Raw genomic sequence first — 21,602 nt, 5'->3', positions numbered from 1 at the left:
TGGTCGTGGTTGATCGATTTTCGATCGATCGCAATTGGATTCTACTCGACATGGTGGGGAGTCTATTTGAGGCGTCGCGACGCCGTGGTGCAATGATCAGAATCAGTCGGTAGGTCGTATCACAGCGAAAGGTGAAGAGAGTGCCCGTCAGAGAGAACGAAAAGAAATCTTCGCCAAGCAACGAGCGTGTTCTGTATGCTGATCGCGTACCGGGAACGTTTCGAATTTTCACAAATCGAAGAAGTGGAGCTAAGGTGACCCGACTTTTCCCCTTTGCCTGGTAAAATGGCAGCGGACGACCCTCTCTGCAATGAACCTCTACTTTCCGTTGAATTCGAGGTCTTTGGCAAGGTGCAGGGTAAGAGTGTAGCTTTATTGGCCAGGAGATCGACGAGTATTCGGTTAATGTTGTTTCATTTAAAACCAAACTCTCGTCGAATATTTCTCGCGTTGTTTTACTACGATTACGGGGACCACGGCTTGGAATGAATAGAACGTCAAGGTCGAAAGAAATGTGTGTTGGACGCAGTGATATGTCAATTGTAAGATAACAGACGCTTCGACAATGGATAATTAATACGGAGAGGAGAGAAAATTTGTGGATTTTCTTCGTATTCTTCGGTTCAATGAGACAACTAACAAACGAATTCGAAAGATCTCTGTTGCCTCAAATGGTGACAATTTGGTTCATTACTTTGCTGTTAATATTCTTAAGGAAGTTCAAGGTTATATCTAGATTCTTGTAAAATTTGACTTGTCACTGCCTAATTCGCTTTGAATTGAATAATTGTCGATGAGACATCGGCAAATGAGGAACATTAGTGGGACGACAGTATAATAGAACTAAAAATTAATGCAATCTGTTTCTCGTATTTTCATTCTTTCGCATCGTGTTACTTTTTAATTCAAACTGTGCATATTTTTCGTCAGGTGTCTATTTCCCAAAGTACGTGAGGGACATATGTCAGCAACTGGGGATTTGCGGCTGGGTGAAGAACACCAAGTCCGGCACGATACTTGGAAAAATGCAGGGACCACGTGCGCTCATCGATCAGATGTGAGTTGCGATTCCTTGTCACGAAGCTTTTGCACAAACCGTCGGTGGCGCCGATCGGTAAACAATGTGAAAGTTCATTTTTATTCGAACTTATCTGTTCCTCTGATTACCAAGAAAGAGAGATAAAATAAGGCAAATTTGCAGAGAGCATATTCCCCCTCTTAGCTTTCTTCGCTGCGTTCAGAAAGAAAACAAGTGGAAAGAAGGAAAAACCGAGCTTCGTTCCTTTCGTTTGTTCGTTGGTTCTGTCGAACAACTGAATAAATTCGTCGAATTAACCCTGATATGCTTGTTATTCGAAGTAATAATCGCAATATGTAATCTTTTGTAACATTACTTACACTTAACGTTATGTTTAACGTTTGTTTAAACAGTTGGAGTTACGAATGAATAATGACAATCAAATATTATGCAAAAGCTTCGTTATAATATCATACGTTCAATTTAAATCCCAGGTTTAAAGTTTAAATTTTCGAAAGAATGAAATTACATGGTAAGACATCGTAAACGTGAAAAGAAATTCGTGAGTGTCTGAATTAAACTTCCTTCCGTAGAACGTTTTGTGCATCAGGTGTAGAGGAATACGAACTCTTGATCTCCCTTTCTTTCGTCTTTTTCTTCCTTTCACCTTCCGATCTTCTCCTTCGTTCCGCGAATTGATGACACACGAGCGCTAACGTAAGCTCACGAATTCAGTGCTCCCGTAAAATCGCGTGACCTTAGCCGCAAATTGCCGAGTAACGGTCATTAGGTAGTTGGGCCTGACTTTAATAATGATCTAATGAAATAATAGCGCGGACCGCGTCGTTGTCTCTTTCCTTCGCGAGTTATCGCCGAATCGCTCTGGTTTCCGACTATTGTCAACCAACCGCTTCTATCGCGTACGATTCTTCGGCAAATAATATATCTTCGTTGCATGGAGAACACGCGGCAGTGATACATGAATTATTCCGCAAGCTATTTAATCAAACTTTCGGGATTTTTAATTGACATCCCACGTTCAATTCGATACCACGTACATACCGTAAAAGTACATGCTGACTCAGATCTGAAGTATGTTCTCTCAGAACACTCAAAATTGGACGTATTAATCGTTTGATTCTGTTGATTTCACCGAAACAATCATAACTGAATGATACTTGCAATTCACTTACAAATTAGACCAACGATGACGAGAAATTATATCAACGGTGATATCGTTCATCTTAATAAGGATATAAAAGAAGAGCAACGAATTCTTTGTAAGGAACGCCAGAGAAAGAATAAGATGAGAAGGATGTAATCGTTATTTAGAGAAGTGAGCCAGACCTACTGATCCATATATTTTGCCAATTGCGTAGAGAGAGAGAGAAGAAACTAGATACTAGAAAGATAAATTATTTCTCTTGGACGAACAACATTGCTGTTGTCGTACGAATAAATATAAACTTGAACGTAGACATTAAACAGTTATATACTTTAAGAGACATGTCATGAGACTGATTTCGCGGTCGAATTTCCGCTGCTCGTGAACCTGAAGTCAAAGAAAATAGCTCGGTCGAGGACGAAACATTGATTTCTGGCTTCTCCCCAGAAGGAATTCGTCCAGCAACTTCGTTTCAAATACGTTGTTTCTTCGTTTGTCGTTGTCTTTGTATGCCGCGAATGTTATTTATATGAATTGGGAAATTCTTTTGCCAAGAAGGGAAATAAAATTGATTCGAATAATAAAATCTCACTGAATTGACATCGTTGTGCGCTCATGTTTCAATCGAAAACAAAAACATAAAGCTGTTTCCTTAATGAAACAACCTTTTGTTCAGTTTAAGGATAAGTTCAAGAATTCGTATAAATCTTTCACTGTGTAATCATTGTAAATGTTTCACGAGCGAAATGCTGAATTCAGAATATCGATGATAGATCGGATCGTCAATGCGCCAATGGCTCGTCACTGTTGTTGTCGCGAGACAGCTGATCGACTTTAAAGATCCTACTTCGATAGAGTCGCTTAAAATATCTGAACTCGGTCTGATTAGCCGCTAATTATAATTGCGAAGTGTGCGAAACTATACTCGTCACTATCGAAGATAGTTGCGTATACAATTTGCGCATTTAATTCACTCCTATTCGACGATTAATTTATTAATAAACTTTACGCGATCGTAAATTATTTTGTCGATCTAAAATAGCTTGATGATGAAATTTTGCAAATTCAACATTCTATGAAAGAGACGCGGAAATGAACACTGCAGTGATTTCAACGCGTGTAGAGAACGGATGATATTAAGGCTTTATTAATGAATAATCTAAACTTGCGTACGCTAATATTTCGTAAATACTTTGCGCGATAAATATTGAGGTTAAATTCAGTTGTCATAAATTTAATTCAATTCATCGTTTTTAATTTAAAAATTTAATTTTTACATAGACTTTTGTTTCGAAAATAGTAGAGCGAGACTCGTTTTCTCTTCTCCTTTGACGAGAAGAATTGCATAGTGATAAAATCGTAATATCGTCGTAAAATACGCAAACATCATAAAACTAATAATAGACAATAAAAACAAAAATGTCAAGCGGAAATACAATCGGATATCTGTCACCTGTTTGTAAATAAGTTGCAGCCAGCATTGCCAAATTGTAAATGTTAAGAGAAGAAATTACGTAAATCTCCTCATTAGTAATTTAAACAACAGTTTCTAATTGTATCACAAATTATGTAAATATATGATAACCCGTTTTCCTACTATAATTGGTTTTCTTATTTCAGGTCACAATGGCTAACGAATGTTGGAAGTCCAGGTAGTCAGATTGATCGCTGTGAATTTACAAATTGGGAAGGCATTAGTAGGCTACAATACAAGGGATTTGCAATACGTTTTTAATTAAACTGTTTCTTTTCAATGACACATTTCTTTGGAAGTTAAATCGAAAAAATGTACTTTAAGGCACCAAAGGTAACAACAAGCACCGGTATATTTTGAACAATTAAAAAGCTTAAATAATTAAGTGATTCTTTATGAAAACATATAGTTCAAAGTATTGAAAGTATTGAATTACAAGATATTTTAATAATTGTAAGATGTATCATTTGAAATGATTAAATATCCAGTTATTTTTAATGAAAAACAAATGAAATAAAAATACATAGAGTTATAGAATATTTGTCCTTTAATTCGTCATATGTGACATATAAACATACATGCATATTTATGTCACAGTTCGTTGTGATCAAATATCTCTGTGTTATATCTCAATGTTTCAAGCACCACTGATGTAACGGGATGTTAATGATACATGTCAAATATATTTTATATTTACTTAAAACATCAAATTCAATACAACGGATTAAAAACAGAAAGCACAGATAAATTTATTATACTCATTCCCTACAACAAATTAATTTACTTAAATATCTTAATTTTATTTAAATATCTGAGTATCATGTCGTTCCCTCGTAAATAAACACCGCATCTAACATTAATTGCGCAAGATGATAATTAGAGTGTGTTTCGGGCAAATGTCTCGAGACTCGTCGTATCAATTCAATAGTGTCATCGTTCGAGCAATTCGTGTTAATTACGTCCGGCACATCCTAAAAATAGTAATCTCATTTGTATACTAATATTAAAATTTATTAAGAATAAAATGTTCGCAATAAATTTTATGATATGTAGAACTTACAAGACTTTCCAAGTATTTAGTAAGAGTTGGACTTATACGAGAAACTTCCTCTAAAAGATCAGGTGATTTTGAAAGATATGCCATCATTCTTCTTCCAGCAATCGGCAGAAGATCTTCTGCTAATTTCTCAACATCGTTTACAGCTGTAACAACCTATCTCAAAATGACAAATGTTTCCTATTCTGTAGTATGCTATATGTACGAATATATTAAATTGTAATTCTGCTTATACTTACTTCCTCTGCTAGTCGGTCAAAACCAATCACATATAATTGACAAACTTGATGTATCCTTAGTTCATCGTTACTTATTTTCCAAATAGATGCTAATGTTTGACACTTACTCATCCATTGAATAGCTTGCATCGAACTACTTATTTTACCATCTATTGTTTCTTGATGGATAAAATCCATTGATGCATTAATTATTCTGCATAAAAATATGGTTCTTAAATTATCTCTTTTATCGTCTCTGTACCATGTTAACATTACTTTGTCTGCCATTGATTGGAAGAAGTATGGCTGTACCTATATATTTAGAATTCAGCGTGCATAGAAATCATAAATATAGATGTAAATTTCGTAAACAATACTTTTTTTGATTTACTCACCACAGAATCAAACAAATTATTTAATGGTTTTAGAACTTTCAAATTAAAATGCGCTATCATATGTAAGACGTTAGCTAATTGTAGATGTAACATGATTAGATCGTACCAAGCGGGTGCTTGAGAAATAGCTAATGCAGCAAAGGGTTGTGGGCCGGAAGTGCATACTTCCCATAGTTCTTCTGATTTAATTACAATATTCTGTCCTACTTCGAGCATTTCAGACTAGGATGGCATAAAGTATATTTATATCGCTTTAATTAACTTTTAATTACACAAAGCATTGATCTATCAAAAACTTACATCGATGAATATTTCTAAAAATGTGACGCAATCTTGTAGAAATATAACTGCTTGTGTATCGGATAAACCGATTTCCTGCATACACAATCTCTCTTTTGGCAGTTTTCCAAGCTTATTAATTAATTTTGCAACTGCTTCCATTCGTTTTTTTATTTGAACTGACCATAATAAGCAACAAACACCTAACAAAGGTGTAAAATTTATTTACAAAATGACAAAAACGTATAATATATAAAATGAATAATTTCCAGAATCCTCTCTCACCATGCCTCATACGTTTCATTGGTATTTGTCGTAAAACACATAATGCAGCTTCGAGCGACTTCAATTGCGAAATATCTTTATTCCACGACATAGCAAATTCCCAACAGATATTAGCTAGCAGAACACTAGTTGTCAAACTGTATGGAAAATGACCTTTTAATAATTTAATTCTTTCTGAAAATCAAAAAGAAAAATGCATAATACAATCTAAAAGACCATTAAAAAATGTTAATATAAAGATGCTATTTTTCTTTACCTAAAATACATATATTAGCATTTGTACTATCTTTCTCTTCACTTTCTGTATCAAGAGATTCTGAAAGAGGCTTTTCTACGTTAGATTGTGAAACATCATCGGCGTTACAAATTTCGTCGGAAGAATTCAGCGTTTCCAAAGAATCATTTGTTGGTCGTGTGTGATCGAATTCCGTATCTGTTGTATCTACTAATTGAGAAGGATCAATACCCGTAGAAGTAATCCATTTTGCAACTATCTCCGATACAGAACCTGATTATAATGATATAAGATAAAAAATACGTTCTTTGACAGTATTATAACATGTAACTACAACGATACAGTACCTTTCCCTTTTGACAGAACAGATCCTAAAGATATATCAAATTTTACAAATGGTAGTGCAAAAAATTGCGTTGTAGTATCTGATGGAGGTTCTTGGCTGAAATTAAAATCTTATAAGCATTGTGATACTTAAAAACAAATTTCATTATTAATTACCTTACAATAGCATCTAAAATCGCAATATCCTCAAGATTTCCAATAAGCAATGTAAATTGACAAGTATCTTTAGTAATATCTTCCCATTCATTTGTCAAGTTATACGCTTCATCGTCTGATTTTAAATCGTTAACAGAATCTTGATGCTGCTTTGTCTCTTTCAAATCATTCTCATTTTTGATACCTTTTTCTTCTTGAACATTATTATCCTCAGTTTTGTTATTGCACTTTTCTCTATACTTTTCTACAGACATTGCAACATCTCTGCACATCAAAGCAGCAGTAAGTGCATTAAATGGATTTGTTGAATCCAAAAGAATATTACGAACCTTTTTCCACCATAAAGATATTTCATTATATTCTGCACATATCTCTTTAACACCTATATAGGTATAGAAATAAGGTTTATTTTATGAAAACAAGAATTTAGACTTATTAACGATATATATTCTCCGAACTTACTGGCTATTGAGCAAATAACATTTAAGAGCTGCGTAAATTGTTTTAGTTCTAGTTCTAAAGATACGTCCCGTTTCTTATTGAGCCAGTATATTAAAGCAAATTTCATGAAAACAAATGGTTGAATGTTACTACTCTTAGCGACTTCTTTCCATGTCTCAATTCTATCATACGAATATACGCAGCCTTTATACATTAATTGAGCTAAAAAAAAAAGCCCAATTATTAATAATAAAATACATATTTCTATAATTATATACTAAAATACTTACAAATCTGATGTTCTTTTTCTGGTTTTATGTCTTTTTTAATATCTATAAATCCTGACGTTCCAAACTCGAAACAAGATAAAAAATCTAAAAATATTCTCCCATCCTCTTTAAATTTTACTCTACATTCTGTGCTAGAATCTGAACACGTGTAACTATTTACTTTATTAAACAATTCAAAAATTCTGTGCACTTCTTTCTCAGTAGTTAACAAAGTCAAAGGTAAACTTGTATTATTATCATCTATAGAAACATTATACTCTGGTGTATCAAACTGAGATTTAATATGCTTATAAAAATGAATTATTTGCTGCAACTGTGTTGTTAATAAATAAAGTGTTTTTGTTGTAGGTTCCATTTCTTCTTTTTCTGTAATATAAAACTTATTGTGTTTATTATTTCAAATAACAGTTTAGCAGAATGAAACCTTGAACTATGTATTAATAATAAATATGTACGTACCATATTCATCTAGCTTTTTGATAAAACAATTTGTAGCTGCGAGTAAAGCATCAGGAATAATATTTTTATTTGACATTAACATTTCCAATGTTTGTACTTTTATTTCGTTACTCTTCAAATCTGAACAAACACTCTCAATTTCTGATATTAATTTCTCATGTTCAAAATCTTCTTCTCGTAAAAATGTTTTCAATTTTTTAAGTATATGTATATCACGCGCTCTCTTCCCATTTTTACTATTAAGAGCAAAATGAAATGGTACTGTAATTTCCTTCAAACCTCCAAGTGGATCCATAAATACACACGAATATTGTGGTTTATTTTTTGATAGATGTACATTATCATTTACACCAAGAAGACCATAATTGATATAAAGTAATCTATACAATAACACTCACTTAAACCAATAATTTTACATCAGTTGCCAATAGAAATGTCTAAGAAAGAGAGTTACTCACCGTCCATGTTTACTAGCAGTAAATGTAGTAATTTTAGGACCTTGTTGAGTACTCCATATGTCTATTACACCTTTTTTTGGAGCATAAATAACTAAAAAGAAAGCAGAACGCAATTGTGGAGTCTGTTTAAACTTAGTAAATGCTTTGTGCATTCCAGAATGTTTTTCTTCCTCCACTTCAATCCAACCACATTGTGCATCTCTATAACCTTTCCACATTCTTGTAGCTATGCAATATCTGTTATCTACTAATAATACTCTGCCCATTGCATCTAATATTACTGACAGTGCTTTATTCGGACTGGATATTATCGAATAACCCTCTCTCATAACATCACTTAAGCCAAACCTACAAGTCATTGGTTCAACCGGTTCATGAGTACTAGTTTTTGATGCTTCGAGCGATGCCTGATGTTTTGAATTTCCCCAATTGAGAGGAAGCCAACTAAACAGAAAGAATAGTAAAGAAATGATATATAATTGCAAAACTCTCTCTATCTATAATGACATGATTAACAATTAAAATTTCAATTATTAAAACATTGTATGTGATATTCATGTAGTTTAACTATATCTCTTCTTGCAGATGATACATCCTTTTGACAATAAATGCATAACATGAATTTATTATGCAACACTTACGGAACAGCAGTTCCAATAGCATTTGCTAGTTTGCTGGCCATTGCTATTGCAACATCTGATAGAACTGGAGCTGAACCACCTTCTAAGGCATAATGAAAACCAACAAATGGACGTTTACCAGTTACAAGAACTAAATTATGCTGTGGTGCACTAGATCTATAAGATGCGTTATATCCACCGCAAATTGAAGCTGTCATTAGATGATCAAAGCTATTTACAGAAGTAGTACCAATTACTTCTGAATCGTTTACAATATCTTGGCTCTTATAACCCCATTTCTTATATGATAAATTTGTAATAGGTGGTAGGTCATCACAGTTTGCTTGAACTTTAAGTAAAAAAAAAAAACATATTATTATAAATATTAAATTTCAATAGAATAATAACATAATTTTGATTTCTATACCTCTAGCTAAATAATTCCTACATGCTCTTAATGTGGAAAACAAGGGAAAACCTTGCAACACACACACAACACTATTATATGTCACATGAACTTCTTCAGCCAAACCGATATCACCTACGTGTTTAGGCGAACGAAAAGATTGACATTTTAATCCCACAACTGGTTCATTATGCAATTGTTCTCCAAATAATAATGCGCCTGTCTAAATAAAAAATAAATAACTCTATATTCATCTCTATTATAATTTAGTTTAACTGTAAGGATTACATTTTCTGAATGATCATCACACATGTAGTTAAACTTGACTTACTTCTGTGTAAAACTTGATAAAACCAGTATTAAAACCAACTATAATACACGTCCAATCTGGATTAGTGCCGCTGCTAGCTTTTCCCAATGACAATAATGGTAAACAGATTACAGATGTTATCCATTCACTAAAAAACACTTTCAATATATGGACATATTTTCAAAGAAATTTATCATAGTAAAAAGATATAAAAATTAATATAACACTATTATAACAAAGACTTACTTATCTTTTTTTGCAACTTCACCATACCATATCATATGAAATTTATTTTTTGCTTCATCTGGTTCTAATGAATCCCACCTTGCTAATATGAAATTATTATATTAATTATAAATAATTAAATATTCTATGTTCAATATACTGTCATTTTTAAACAAGTTATATACAAATTACATAGTAGAAATATACTATTTAAAATTCAATAATATGAGACATACAGATTAATATAATCATCTTTGTATTATTTGCCATAGCAAGAACATCTCCAGTTGATGATAATGATATAAAACAGTCTTGTAGTGGTAATTCATCTTGTGGAATGTCATCTAAAAAATGTTGACACTGACATTTACCATTCCTTTAGGAGACAAAACAAAAGAATACAGTAACTCACGTCTTCTAGTAGAATCTCCAAAAAGTAATTCTTTAATATTGCTTGTATTGGTTAGATTTGCAATTCCCTTTATTTGACAAGACATATCTAATCAATTACATTAATATGCCTGTTTTGAATAATTTCAAACTTTGATCACTCTAATATTACAAATGCTACTCAGGTGATTAGAATATTGAAATTTTGATAGAGACACTTCACAATAAGATAATAAACCACAAACTGTCATATGCTTGCGAATAGGATAGTAATCGCAGAGATTCTTCATCTAAGACTTCACATTTCGTGGTAAATAAACATTCAATAAAATGTCACCGTTCTTATTGCATTAATAATGCGTTATGAATATCGAAAAATCAAAAATACGTAAACGTCAACATGGATTGACAACTTTAGCTAAGAAGCAAAATGTAGATGCGCATTAACCATTCATATGAAACGTTATTCATACCAAATTTTAAGTCAAAATGGAGAACACGTGTTGCATGACATCACGTGACGTAATTTGTGACGTTTAGAAACAGTCGCTAGAGTTTTTCTGATTGGACAAAACAGATCGTTAGGACCAATGAAAATGTTCGTTTCTCCGCAATGGTCCGCGTAACGTGTTCAGCCATTTTGTTATTATTTTCGAAAATCTGTAGGTTGGATTTAAGGACAACGTAAAGCTGCCATTTTACACATTTCTCATTGAATGTGGGGGGAAAACGAAGAAATTCTGTATGAGATTTAAGAAACATAGTTACGACGAAGAACGGCCTCGGTGGGTATCGTACATTTATGAGTGGAGCTCTCTTCACTGGCGATCGTCGCAAACGGAGCAGAGGCAGGAGTGACGAGCGAGAGAACGTGCGAAAGATAGAGAGAGAAAGAGACGGTGAGGAACAGCGAGTCTGTGAAACGAGGAACGAAATTGGTCGCGCGCGGGAATCAGCGGTTGTGTGTTTGGCCTTTTTCTGATTGTGATTTACTGCGAGAGATTGTGATTACTCGTGTGAAACGTGTGTTTTTTACCTACGAATTGAGAATCTATGTGTGGGAGTTGATACGGTATGTGCAAACGCCGTTTACGATAACTTTATTCGTTGAACAACGACGCAATGAGTAAAGTGCACCCGGATAACAAAAATCTACAAATTCCAATGATCTGTTATTAATATTTTACACCTCTATCAGTATTTATTTCTGCTTGATTGAATGTATTAAATGAAATACATTTTACACTAAATTTTCAAACATTACGCACAATAAATTTTCACATAACCTTATTTGCGATTGTCAAATGTAGGTTAGGTCGAGCGGTCGCAGTGCGGTGACCTCCCTCGCTACACGTTAACAATGATTTCCTTTTTATTATTGCTTCTGTTTAGTTTCATTATTTACATTACGTTCTATTCTTTCAGTATACTTGACTTGTTTATAAGTAGAAATAACTGGTTTTCACATAGAAGCAAAACAATAGTACTTAATAATACAATCTTCTATAGGATTCTAATACTCCTGCCTGTAAAATTCTAACAACATATGACAAGCATTTTGCCAAAAATAATGAAATATTAAAAAGAGAAACACACTTTCTTTTCATGTACATTGTCTATTAACAGTAAATGTTAGTATTGTTTATGTTATTATGTATACTTTTGAACTTAATACTAAAATTATTTTTCACTTTGTACTAAGTTATGCTTTTTTAACTATTCATTAATTTGTGGAATAAGATAGCCCGTTTTTGGAAACGTGATGTCTTGTAATATTTGTGTCTTATTGATGCAGTATATATCTGGTTTTAATAAGTCATATAAATATATCAAATTTAATTATTTTCAGATAGAGTGTATGAAAATTGGATAATTTACAATAAACGATGGCAACGTTAGCAGAACAAGCATCTAAGCTTTTGGATTTCAATCAAAAGCTAGATATAACACTTCTTGATAACATAGTAGGTTGTATGTACACTGGGATAGGTGAGCAACAGAGAGTTGCACAAGAAGTATTAACTACACTTAAAGAACATCCAAACGCATGGACCCGTGTAGATACTATTCTAGAATATTCACAGGCAAGGATTTCTTTGATTAAAGCTAATATTTCTTAAAAATATGTAGAGAGTTATTTAATTTATGTATAATTATATGTGTACAGAACCAACAAACAAAGTATTATGCTCTACAAATATTGGAACAAGTTATAAAGACACGATGGAAAGCATTACCACGAAATCAGTGCGAGGGTATAAAAAAATATATTGTAGGTCTTATCATAAAGACAAGCAGTGATCCAGAAACAATGGAGGCTTCAAAAGTTTATCTTAATAAACTTAATATGATTTTAGTTCAGGTAAGTAATTAAAGTTACAAGAATGTAGATACTGTTTAAATTTCATTTTAATAAACCACATCTATTACAGGTTTTAAAACGTGAATGGCCAAAAAATTGGGAATCCTTCATTGGTGACATTGTTGGAGCAAGTAAAACAAATGAAAGTCTTTGTCAAAACAATATGGCTATTTTAAAATTATTATCAGAAGAAGTATTTGACTTTTCTAGTGGACAAATGACACAAACAAAAGCAAAACATTTGAAAGATACAATGTGCAGTGAATTCTCACATATTTTTCATCTCTGTCAGTTTGTATTGGATAATTCACAAAATGTTCAATTGGTGGCAGTTACATTAGAAACTCTTTTAAGGTTTTTAAATTGGATTCCTTTGGGATATATTTTTGAAACAAAATTAATCAATACTTTAGTATTCAAGGTAAATATAACATGTTTTTTATTAACATTTGTTGTGTAATATTATAGTATTTTTATTATTTTCTTTACAGTTCTTAAATGTACCCATATTCAGAAACATTACACTAAAATGCTTGACTGAAATCGCTGGTGTTACAGTAACAAATTATGAAGACGTATTCGTAATGTTTTTTGTTAATGTAATGCGACAGTTAGAACAGATTCTACCCCTTGATACAAATATACGCGAGGCATATGCAGCTGGTGGAGATCAAGAACAAAATTTTATTCAGAATTTAGCTATATTGCTTTGCACGTACCTAAAAGAACATGGGTATTTTATAGAAAGAAAACAATTAAATGAATTACTACTCAAAGCATTGCACTACCTTGTTTTAATTTCTGAGGTTGAAGAAGTTGAAATATTTAAGATCTGTTTGGAATATTGGAATGCACTAGCAATGGATTTATATAAAGCAAGTCCTTTTGCCCCCCAAACGCCGTTATTTATGGCTAAAAATATGACTGTCCCGTCTAGGAGATTATTCTTTTGCCCTGTTTTAACTAAAGTACGATATATCATGATCAGCAGAATGGCTAAACCAGAAGAAGTTCTTGTTGTAGAAAATGAAAATGGAGAAGTTGTTAGGGAATTTATGAAAGACACTGATTCTATTAATTTATATAAAAATATGAGAGAAACTCTTGTGTATCTTACTCATCTTGACTATATGGATACTGAAAGAATAATGACAGAGAAGCTACAAAACCAAGTAAATGGAACAGAATGGTCTTGGAAAAATCTCAATGCGGTAAACATATGCTTAAGATGTTATTATAGCATTCATAGTAAAAATACCAAGGTATACTAACAGTTTCAATTTTTTTTTTTTTTTATTAGTTATGCTGGGCAATAGGCAGCATTTCTGGTGCAATGCATGAAGAAGATGAAAAGCGATTTTTGGTAACTGTTATCAAAGATCTTCTTGGTCTTTGTGAACAAAAGAAAGGAAAAGATAATAAAGCTATTATTGCTAGTAATATTATGTATGTAGTTGGGCAATATCCAAGATTTCTCAGAGCGCATTGGAAATTTTTGAAGACTGTTGTAAATAAACTATTTGAATTTATGCATGGTATGGATACTACATCGTATAACGATTCCACAACATTATAGATTCAATACAAAAATATATTAAGTGATTTAAATATTCTTACAGAAACTCATGATGGTGTACAAGATATGGCCTGTGATACATTTATAAAAATAGCATTGAAATGTAGGCGACATTTTGTTACACCACAAACAGGAGAATTGGTACCATTTATTGAAGAAATCCTTTCTACTATTAGTAGTATCATTTGTGATCTTCAAACACAACAGGTAAAATCACTGAAAACATACGAAATAATTATGTTATATATGTTACATGCAAAAATTTTTCAATATATTTATTGATGATACGTATATTGTATACAACTTTCTTTTTATTTACATGTTCATGCTATAATATAGGTACATACATTTTATGAAGCGGTTGGGTATATGATATTTGCACAGACAGACACAGTAATGCAAGAAGAATTAATAGAACGATATATGCTTTTACCAAATCAAGTGTGGGATGACATAATAAGTCAAGCATCTAAAGTAAATATTAAAAAATCAGAAACACTTTATAAGTTAATGTTCTTCTAATTAATTCTTGCTTAACTTAATAAAAATATTTTATTTAAGAATGTAGATGTATTAAAAGATCAAGAAGCTATCAAACAACTTACTAGTATTTTGAAAACAAATGTAAGGGCTTGTAAAGCACTTGGTCATCCATACGTGATACAGTTAGGAAGAATATATTTAGATATGTTGAACGTTTATAAGGTATATTAATGCTGTTTAATAATTTATTGAACACTTAAATATATATATATTAGCGTTTAACCATCTTTTTCAGGTTATGAGTGAGAATATAAGTGCTGCAATAGCTTTGAATGGTGAGGTAGTAATGGAGCAATCTTTAATTAAAAGTATGAGAGTAGTGAAAAAGGAAACATTAAAATTGATCTCAGAATGGGTCAGCAGAACAACTGATCGTCAAATGGTAGAATTTCATTAATCTAATGGTTATATATTCTAAAGATTGTTAGTATTATCGAAACAATTTAATTTATTGTATATATCATGATCAGGTCTTAGATAGCTTTTTACCACCTTTATTGGATGCCGTCTTATTGGACTATCAAAAAACAAATGTTCATTGTGCTCGAGAACCAGAAGTGCTAAGTGCTATAGCCACTATCGTGAATAAATTGGAATGTTACATTACCAGTGAAATACCCAAAATATTTGATGCTGTGTTTGAATGTACTTTAGAAATGATAAATAAGGATTTTGAAGAATTTCCGGAACATAGAACGAATTTCTTTTTACTTTTACAGGTAACAATATGTAATATTCATTACTTACAAATCGTTTTGTTATGTAATTTAAATATTACAGTTTGAACATTTTTATATTTTAGGAAGTGAATGTTTCTTGTTTCTCTGCATTTCTTATAATTCCACCAGCACAATTTAAGCTTGTACTTGATTCTATAATCTGGGCTTTCAAGCATACAATGAGGAATGTTGCAGATATAGGGTTACAAATATTGTATCAACTTTTACAAAATATTGAAATTTCTGCTCCCGATGCTCAAAACTTCTATCAGACATACTTTACAGATATCCTGCAACATATATTCAGTGTAGTTACAGATTCATCACACATAGCAGGTATGTACATATAAACAATACCAATATGATTATTAAAGTTTATTTTGATATAATTAATTTCGTTTCTGTTATAATCATTTAGGCCTTAATATGCATGCTACAATTCTGGCATACATGTTTTCATTGGTTGAACTTGGGCGAATCAAAGTTCCACTGGGACCTGTACCAGATAACACATTATATGTTCAAGAATTTGTTGCAAGATTGCTTAAAACAGCATTTCCACATTTAACTGATAATCAGATTAAAATAACTGTACAAGGTTTATTTAATCTTAATCAAGATATCCCAGCATTCAAAGAACATCTTAGAGATTTCCTCGTTGAAATTAGAGTGAGTGTTGCTATTTTATGCATGATATTTCCTGTTTATGATTCCTTGTTTATATTCATACAATAATTAAGTACAAATATATAATTGGATAAATAAATTGTTTTCTAAAGGAGTACACCGGCGAAGACGACTCAGATCTGTATCTCGAAGAGAGAGAAACTGCATTACGATTGGCACAAGAAGAAAAGAGGTTACAGCAAATGGCAGTACCAGGAATACTTAATCCTCACGAAATACCAGAAGAGATGCAGGACTGAATTACCAGTCATCTTCGTTAACTGCTTTCTGTACATCTCAATAAGAAACATTCTGTTACACAGACTATTCTATCCTTTGATCTGCGATGTTTCCCACATGTACCACAGCTGCCATCAAGATGGATATACATTACATACTTTTTAAAGCCAAGTTTACAATATAACATTCTTGTAAAGGAGGTAAGCCCGAAACGCGCTGATTGTCTGTTATACAATTTTAAAAGAATTGAAACTTCTGTTATGAGTAACAGGTGAATGCATGCTGAGCAATACTATTTTATGTAGCGAATAAAATAACATTTATACATTGATATTTAGTGGTCTTAACAAATATTTCTTTAATAAAGATGTTTCCCAAAAGCGTTATTTGGTACTGATGCAGTAATAAATGTGTATGCTAAAATTTTGATTTACATTAAAACACGTCCTATATAAAGGAATTAAAAAATTATATTTGTTTCTATATATGTTTTTTATCGATATCATTACATAAATTTTAATGTCAACTATTAAATAACATTTAATAAAATTAAATAATCTTGTTATAATAATAAGGAGCAACCATGCGATATTTGATATTGGTGAGTGTGCTACATTCTAAGGTATACATGTAAGTAAAATCATTTTCTAAACTAAATTGGATTTCAGATATGATATTTAATTCATATTATACATAAAATAGTATTGTTAAAGCAAATTTAGAGGATGTTACACGTATATGTGTGTGTTTGCATAAAGTTGTATGATAATGCTATTAATATTACCATATATAGATATATAGGTACATAGTATATAAATATATATGATCTGCAAATCATACAGAGAAATTTTGTAAATTAAAAACTACATGTCGTATATAGCATTTGTTTAAATTTCACTTTTCTGATATTCCCTACTCTTCAACGATAAATATGTTCTGGATGAACTAATTAATTTTTGTTGTATTTAACTATGATAAGTAAATGAAAAATATACATATATGTATATATGTATATATATATATGTATGTATGTATATACACATATGTGTATATTTAAAAATTTTCTCTCAGTGCATAAATACTTGTTTCTTTTTTTTTTTTTTTTTTGTTCTAGTACTTTAGCAATGAAAATAGTTTATAGGTAGTTTAAATAACATTGTCTGGGGGAAAGGTTTCTAACATTTATTTTTTGTTTATACAAAATTTTATTTATGGGTCTACTTCTACTTCTATTTCATGGCTGTTGCATTAACAAACTTTTAAATGCAACTTCTTTAAAAAAAATGTTAACTACTGATAGTATTATATAAAATTGAAAACATTACATTTTTGTTCAGACTTAAATAACGAATAATATAAAGTATTTTTCTTATACGTATAATGTTGCAAGAAAAGTTCTTGAAGTGAATTATTAACTTACAAATATAACCGACTGTTACCATATCGTAGTAGTGAACGATTGGGGTAAATGATCATTTTTAAATTTATTAAAAGATCGAATAAAATTCTCGAGGAAAAAAGAGAGAAATTTTCGTATTGCGCGCGCGTACACGCGTTCGAGCTTGCCTCCACCACAATCAATGCTACAGGTGCTTGGTCTTACAAGTCATAAATAATCATAATGCATGGTAACAACTTAATAATGTAAAAATTGGTACATGACCTATAGAAACTGTGAAGGTAGACAAAAATTCTAAATAAATTTCGTAAAAAAAAAAAATTACAAAAAAGAAGAAAAAACCGTTTATGTGAAAATATGATACAAAAGAGAATGTAAAACGTGTTTGATTCTGTTCGCGAATTAAGAATTATTTCTTATGATATACGATTTAAAATTTTTATTACAAAATTGTTTTTGTCGAGGATAACACGATCATTATGAATATATTTACTGCTCATGCCGCACTTTTCTCTGAAATGAGCGATGAAAAGATAAAAGAGCGTCATGGCAAGAATATAATAATACCGTTACTGCATTTGAATAAAAACGTAAACGATTTGTATCATATGAATGAATCGAACGACGGTAGCTCTACTTGGAACCCTGAAGCCATTACATTTGATACTATGCGACTCGGGTCTCAAGATAAGCCGCTATTACTCCAGCAGAAGGATCGGGGAAAGAAAATCAATGCCACTTGATGTCATTCTTTATTAGTAGGCTGTATTTATTTGCAACCGGTATTGCAAGGAAACAAACAAACAAACAAAAAAAAGTTTAATGGCATTTTCAAACGATTTGTGATATACCTTGTAAAGATTTATCACAAAAGAAATTATTTGTATGGATAGATGTAATAAGTTACAGATTGTATTTAGTCATACATAGTTGTATGTGATAAGATTACGTGTAATGAGGAAAGTGCTTAAAAGTCGTAAGATATCAAAGTAATAATGGTATCTAAAATAAAGCTGCAACTCAATGTTTTATAAACTGTTCGTTTGTTATACGAGAATCCTAAATTTAACAAGTTTTTACAGTATAAGTAATTTTGGACGTAAATAAGTACAGCTAAGGTTCAAAAAATGATATATCTTTTCTGTTATATATAACAATATTCGGTCGATTAAGAAAGGTAATTTCAGACATGAGTAAGGAAAATGAACAATTCGTTATCTTTCTAAATTAGTCACAATAAGATTGAGAATTCGTGAATAATATTTGAAGGATGAATTAGACAATTGTAAGAACTATATAGTATGAAGTTTTATTGTGTGTGCTATACAAATTTATCATTCAGAGTTTTAAATATAAGAATTCTGTAATAAGGGTTTTTTAAGTGCTCGAAATGTTTGAGAAGATATGTTTCTTTTTGTGTTGATACACCACAAATAGAAGTAATTTAAAAAAGAAACTTATGTTTATCATTACAGTATAGAGATAACACAATTTTATATCAGAAAGTAATTGATTGCAAGACAAGTCTCTTGTTCTCTCTCTAGAATTTCATTTGACCTGAAGAGGAATTAGAAACTAAATTTTGTAAGCTGTTGTACGATGACATTAATCTTATAAGTTATCAAGGATCATGTGACATAGTTGTGAGTACTGAGTACGTAATTACGGAATGGTCCATCACGCGTGTTTGAATGAGTGGATGCATAAGTTAAGAGTTCTATCAGTTATTCATTATAACGACAAAAATATGTAAAGAGTTTAATAATACTTACTAATAAAATAAAGAATGCCACTATAACGATGCTTAATATTTCCGGTAGGATTATGATATATGAATAGCTAAAATTTTGTTTCTCTAATATTGATTTTCAATATTGATCTTTTACTTTTTAAAGATATGAATTAGTAACCGTTATTTAGTCGAAGGCGTATAGGAAAATGTTACGACTGAATTTATAAAAATTAGACAGTCTGGGTATTTTGCTTTTTATAGTAATATAGTTTCATAGCAATCGTACTGCATAATTAAGCAGTAACCAGTTAAAATAATTTCATAACAGTTACTAATTGTAAAATTCAAATTTTGTCTTAAGATATAAATTTGGAACAGGTGTAATCGAAAATGTAAAAATATTTAGCAATTAGCGAATGACTATATGAATTTCAATAATTTCAAATTTTATTTTTAGTATCTGTTGCATTTGAAATTAAAGTTGTGTATTATTTTATTTAAAATACATCGAACCTAATGTAAGCGCCACCTCTGTCAGAGGAAACGAACCTGTTTATCTTATTGCTCTATTGGTAATTTTGAAGAGCTTATCAATTCTTACGAATCGATAACGTTGAAAACAATTAAATTCAGTTGAATTAATTGTTCTTGTTAAACATTCAATTAACGTCCAAATATGAATAAATGTTTTTCTAAAATAATTTCGGTTTTAAGTTTGTTGAAACGAGCTGCAGAGTGTAAGGAGTAGCATAGCACGTACTACTCTGATAGGCAGAGTTTGTCAATTGTTTGGTTTTGTTTCGGATTGCGAGTATATACATAAGCGAAAATGATTCTGTCCACTTTGCAATCTGCAGTAGGATCCTTAACAAGAAGTACGATATTGTCTAATGGGAAATTTACGGTATTACCGTATTTGAAATTCACTAATGTTCGAGATATTCACATAACCTCAAATACTATGAGGGAATTTCGAGTTGGAAATCAAAAAGTAAGAGCTAGCGAAACAGGGAAACATGTAATTATGGAAGGAGAAACAACAACCAATATGACTAGTGCAAGTGAATCGTAAATATTTAATTTTATACTGCATGAGCATCACATTTATATCATAGCTTTGTGTAATATGTTGTATCTTCTTGTAGATAGCTATGCATATTAGTCTAATATAATGTTTACAAAATGTCCATTTCAGGAAAGTGTTGTTTCCTGATGCTTCTACACAGTATAAGCTTTACAACGGTGTAAGATACGATCACTTACATATTATTAATATTAAGTCAACTCCTAACAACACAATAATGTCCCTTACTGATTATAAAGGAAAGTTTTATTATAGAAATATTGTTTCATCGGTATCATTTGTATAATTCTATCGTAATCGATGATATTTTTATAGGAATGGGAAAGATGTTATATTCGGCTGGAATAGAAGGTTTTAAAAATACAAAGAAGGGTACTAACATTGCGGCGCAACAAGCTGCATTTACATTTGGAACGGTAAGAAAAATTTCTTGATATGTTTACTCAAACTTTTGTAACTTTTCGTGTTCTTTTAACGTGCTTTATATTTTCATAGCGTATTTTTAAAAGCGGAGTCAAAACGGTCAGATTGAGAGTACAGGGAATTGGACCCGGCAGAATGGTAGGTGAAATGCATAAATTAAATCTTTTTGTCAAACTATACAGAATGTTTTAAAAAGGTAGGGTCAACCTTTAACAATGTATAGTATCCTCCGAAAAAAGCAAAATGGTCTGTCCCAAATCTTTTGAACATTTTGCGTGTATATTCTTTCAATGACTGTTTTCACATCCATTCAGGGTGCCCTAAAAGGTCTTCAGCTAACAAACCTACAAGTTGTTTCTGTCACAGACGACACTAGAGTATCGTGGAACCCTCAAAGACCAAGGAAACAAAGAAGAATATAATTTATGACATATATTATGATGTATTTGGTAGATTAATTTGTATTAAAATGTAAATTTTGTATATAATTACGTGTTAATTATATTATTAAATTACAATACTCTCGTGGCAGTTTGATTATAATATATAATATCTTATCTGATATAATTGTAATACAAATATTGACTAGATAAAGAGACGAACTTCATAAATTATTTATGCTTACAACAATG

The 21,602-nt window shown here is 31.4% G+C and overlaps 4 protein-coding genes across 11 annotated transcripts; 3 read left to right on the top strand and 1 right to left on the bottom strand.

Moving 5' to 3' along the window:
• Positions 1–122: 122 nt before the first annotated feature.
• Positions 123–4,394, top strand: LOC122571714 (acylphosphatase-2). The gene is made up of 3 exons (XM_043735778.1): positions 123–358; positions 931–1,057; positions 3,804–4,394. Exons 1-3 carry the CDS (start codon positions 286–288, stop codon positions 3,916–3,918), a joined length of 315 nt encoding a protein of 104 aa, XP_043591713.1. The 5' UTR covers positions 123–285; the 3' UTR covers positions 3,919–4,394.
• Positions 4,382–10,658, bottom strand: LOC122571535 (rab3 GTPase-activating protein non-catalytic subunit). Of its 3 annotated transcripts, none has more exons than XM_043735411.1 (19): positions 10,249–10,658; positions 10,073–10,180; positions 9,858–9,939; positions 9,633–9,759; positions 9,323–9,524; positions 8,917–9,244; positions 8,276–8,719; positions 7,818–8,197; positions 7,359–7,724; positions 7,090–7,290; positions 6,628–7,009; positions 6,474–6,568; positions 6,148–6,399; positions 5,892–6,065; positions 5,628–5,809; positions 5,328–5,549; positions 4,954–5,244; positions 4,718–4,870; positions 4,382–4,628 (listed from the first exon to the last, which is right to left on the bottom strand). In XM_043735411.1, the coding sequence occupies exons 1-19, from the start codon at positions 10,331–10,333 to the stop codon at positions 4,476–4,478; spliced, it is 4,227 nt and encodes a 1,408-aa protein (XP_043591346.1). In that variant the 5' UTR covers positions 10,334–10,658; the 3' UTR covers positions 4,382–4,475. The 3 variants fall into 3 exon arrangements, with proteins under 3 accessions (XP_043591346.1, XP_043591351.1, XP_043591357.1); XM_043735416.1 differs by having other exon boundaries at positions 7,818–8,053; XM_043735422.1 differs by lacking the exon at positions 10,249–10,658 and having other exon boundaries at positions 9,633–9,769.
• A 194-nt stretch (positions 10,659–10,852) lies between these two features.
• On the top strand, positions 10,853–19,529 carry LOC122571565 (exportin-1). 6 transcript variants are annotated; one of them, XM_043735526.1, is made up of 14 exons: positions 10,853–11,011; positions 12,076–12,310; positions 12,394–12,588; positions 12,659–13,009; positions 13,080–13,799; positions 13,889–14,123; positions 14,208–14,371; positions 14,504–14,638; positions 14,726–14,869; positions 14,943–15,089; positions 15,178–15,426; positions 15,510–15,762; positions 15,845–16,095; positions 16,206–19,529. In XM_043735526.1, exons 2-14 carry the CDS (start codon positions 12,113–12,115, stop codon positions 16,350–16,352), a joined length of 3,189 nt encoding a protein of 1,062 aa, XP_043591461.1. In that variant the 5' UTR covers positions 10,853–11,011; positions 12,076–12,112; the 3' UTR covers positions 16,353–19,529. The 6 variants fall into 6 exon arrangements, with proteins under 6 accessions (XP_043591461.1, XP_043591442.1, XP_043591436.1 ...); XM_043735507.1 differs by having other exon boundaries at positions 10,853–11,125; positions 12,080–12,310; XM_043735501.1 differs by having other exon boundaries at positions 10,853–11,125.
• A 492-nt stretch (positions 19,530–20,021) lies between these two features.
• Positions 20,022–21,490, top strand: LOC122571647 (ribosomal protein S11, mitochondrial). Its single transcript, XM_043735685.1, has 5 exons — positions 20,022–20,531; positions 20,659–20,786; positions 20,863–20,963; positions 21,043–21,108; positions 21,285–21,490. Exons 1-5 carry the CDS (start codon positions 20,293–20,295, stop codon positions 21,390–21,392), a joined length of 642 nt encoding a protein of 213 aa, XP_043591620.1. The 5' UTR covers positions 20,022–20,292; the 3' UTR covers positions 21,393–21,490.
• The last annotated feature ends 112 nt before the right edge of the window (positions 21,491–21,602 follow it).

This window comes from Bombus pyrosoma, linkage group LG1 (genome assembly GCF_014825855.1).
Source record: "Bombus pyrosoma isolate SC7728 linkage group LG1, ASM1482585v1, whole genome shotgun sequence".
NCBI lineage: Eukaryota > Metazoa > Arthropoda > Insecta > Hymenoptera > Apidae > Bombus > Bombus pyrosoma.
Note: the sequence above shows the minus strand (reverse complement) of the source record. Positions and strands in the feature narration are given on the sequence as shown.

Excerpts from the sequence above, each read along its gene's own strand:
- LOC122571714 (XM_043735778.1), top strand. The coding sequence starts at position 286 with ATGGCAGCGGACGACCCTCTCTGCAATGAACCTCTACTTTCCGTTGAA. Across the intron at positions 359-930 it reads GGTCTTTGGCAAGGTGCAGG|GTGTCTATTTCCCAAAGTAC; the intron begins GTAAGAGTGTAG and ends ATTTTTCGTCAG. Across the intron at positions 1,058-3,803 it reads CGTGCGCTCATCGATCAGAT|GTCACAATGGCTAACGAATG; the intron begins GTGAGTTGCGAT and ends TTCTTATTTCAG.
- LOC122571535 (XM_043735411.1), bottom strand. The coding sequence starts at position 10,333 with ATGTCTTGTCAAATAAAGGGAATTGCAAATCTAACCAATACAAGCAAT. Across the intron at positions 6,569-6,627 it reads ATTTTAGATGCTATTGTAAG|CCAAGAACCTCCATCAGATA; the intron begins GTAATTAATAAT and ends TTTTAATTTCAG. Across the intron at positions 5,810-5,891 it reads AATGAAACGTATGAGGCATG|GTGTTTGTTGCTTATTATGG; the intron begins GTGAGAGAGGAT and ends CACCTTTGTTAG.
- LOC122571565 (XM_043735526.1), top strand. The coding sequence starts at position 12,113 with ATGGCAACGTTAGCAGAACAAGCATCTAAGCTTTTGGATTTCAATCAA. Across the intron at positions 13,800-13,888 it reads CTTGGAAAAATCTCAATGCG|TTATGCTGGGCAATAGGCAG; the intron begins GTAAACATATGC and ends TTTTTTTATTAG. Across the intron at positions 14,639-14,725 it reads TAATAAGTCAAGCATCTAAA|AATGTAGATGTATTAAAAGA; the intron begins GTAAATATTAAA and ends ATTTTATTTAAG.
- LOC122571647 (XM_043735685.1), top strand. The coding sequence starts at position 20,293 with ATGATTCTGTCCACTTTGCAATCTGCAGTAGGATCCTTAACAAGAAGT. Across the intron at positions 20,532-20,658 it reads ATGACTAGTGCAAGTGAATC|GAAAGTGTTGTTTCCTGATG; the intron begins GTAAATATTTAA and ends TGTCCATTTCAG. Across the intron at positions 20,787-20,862 it reads GTCCCTTACTGATTATAAAG|GAATGGGAAAGATGTTATAT; the intron begins GAAAGTTTTATT and ends ATATTTTTATAG.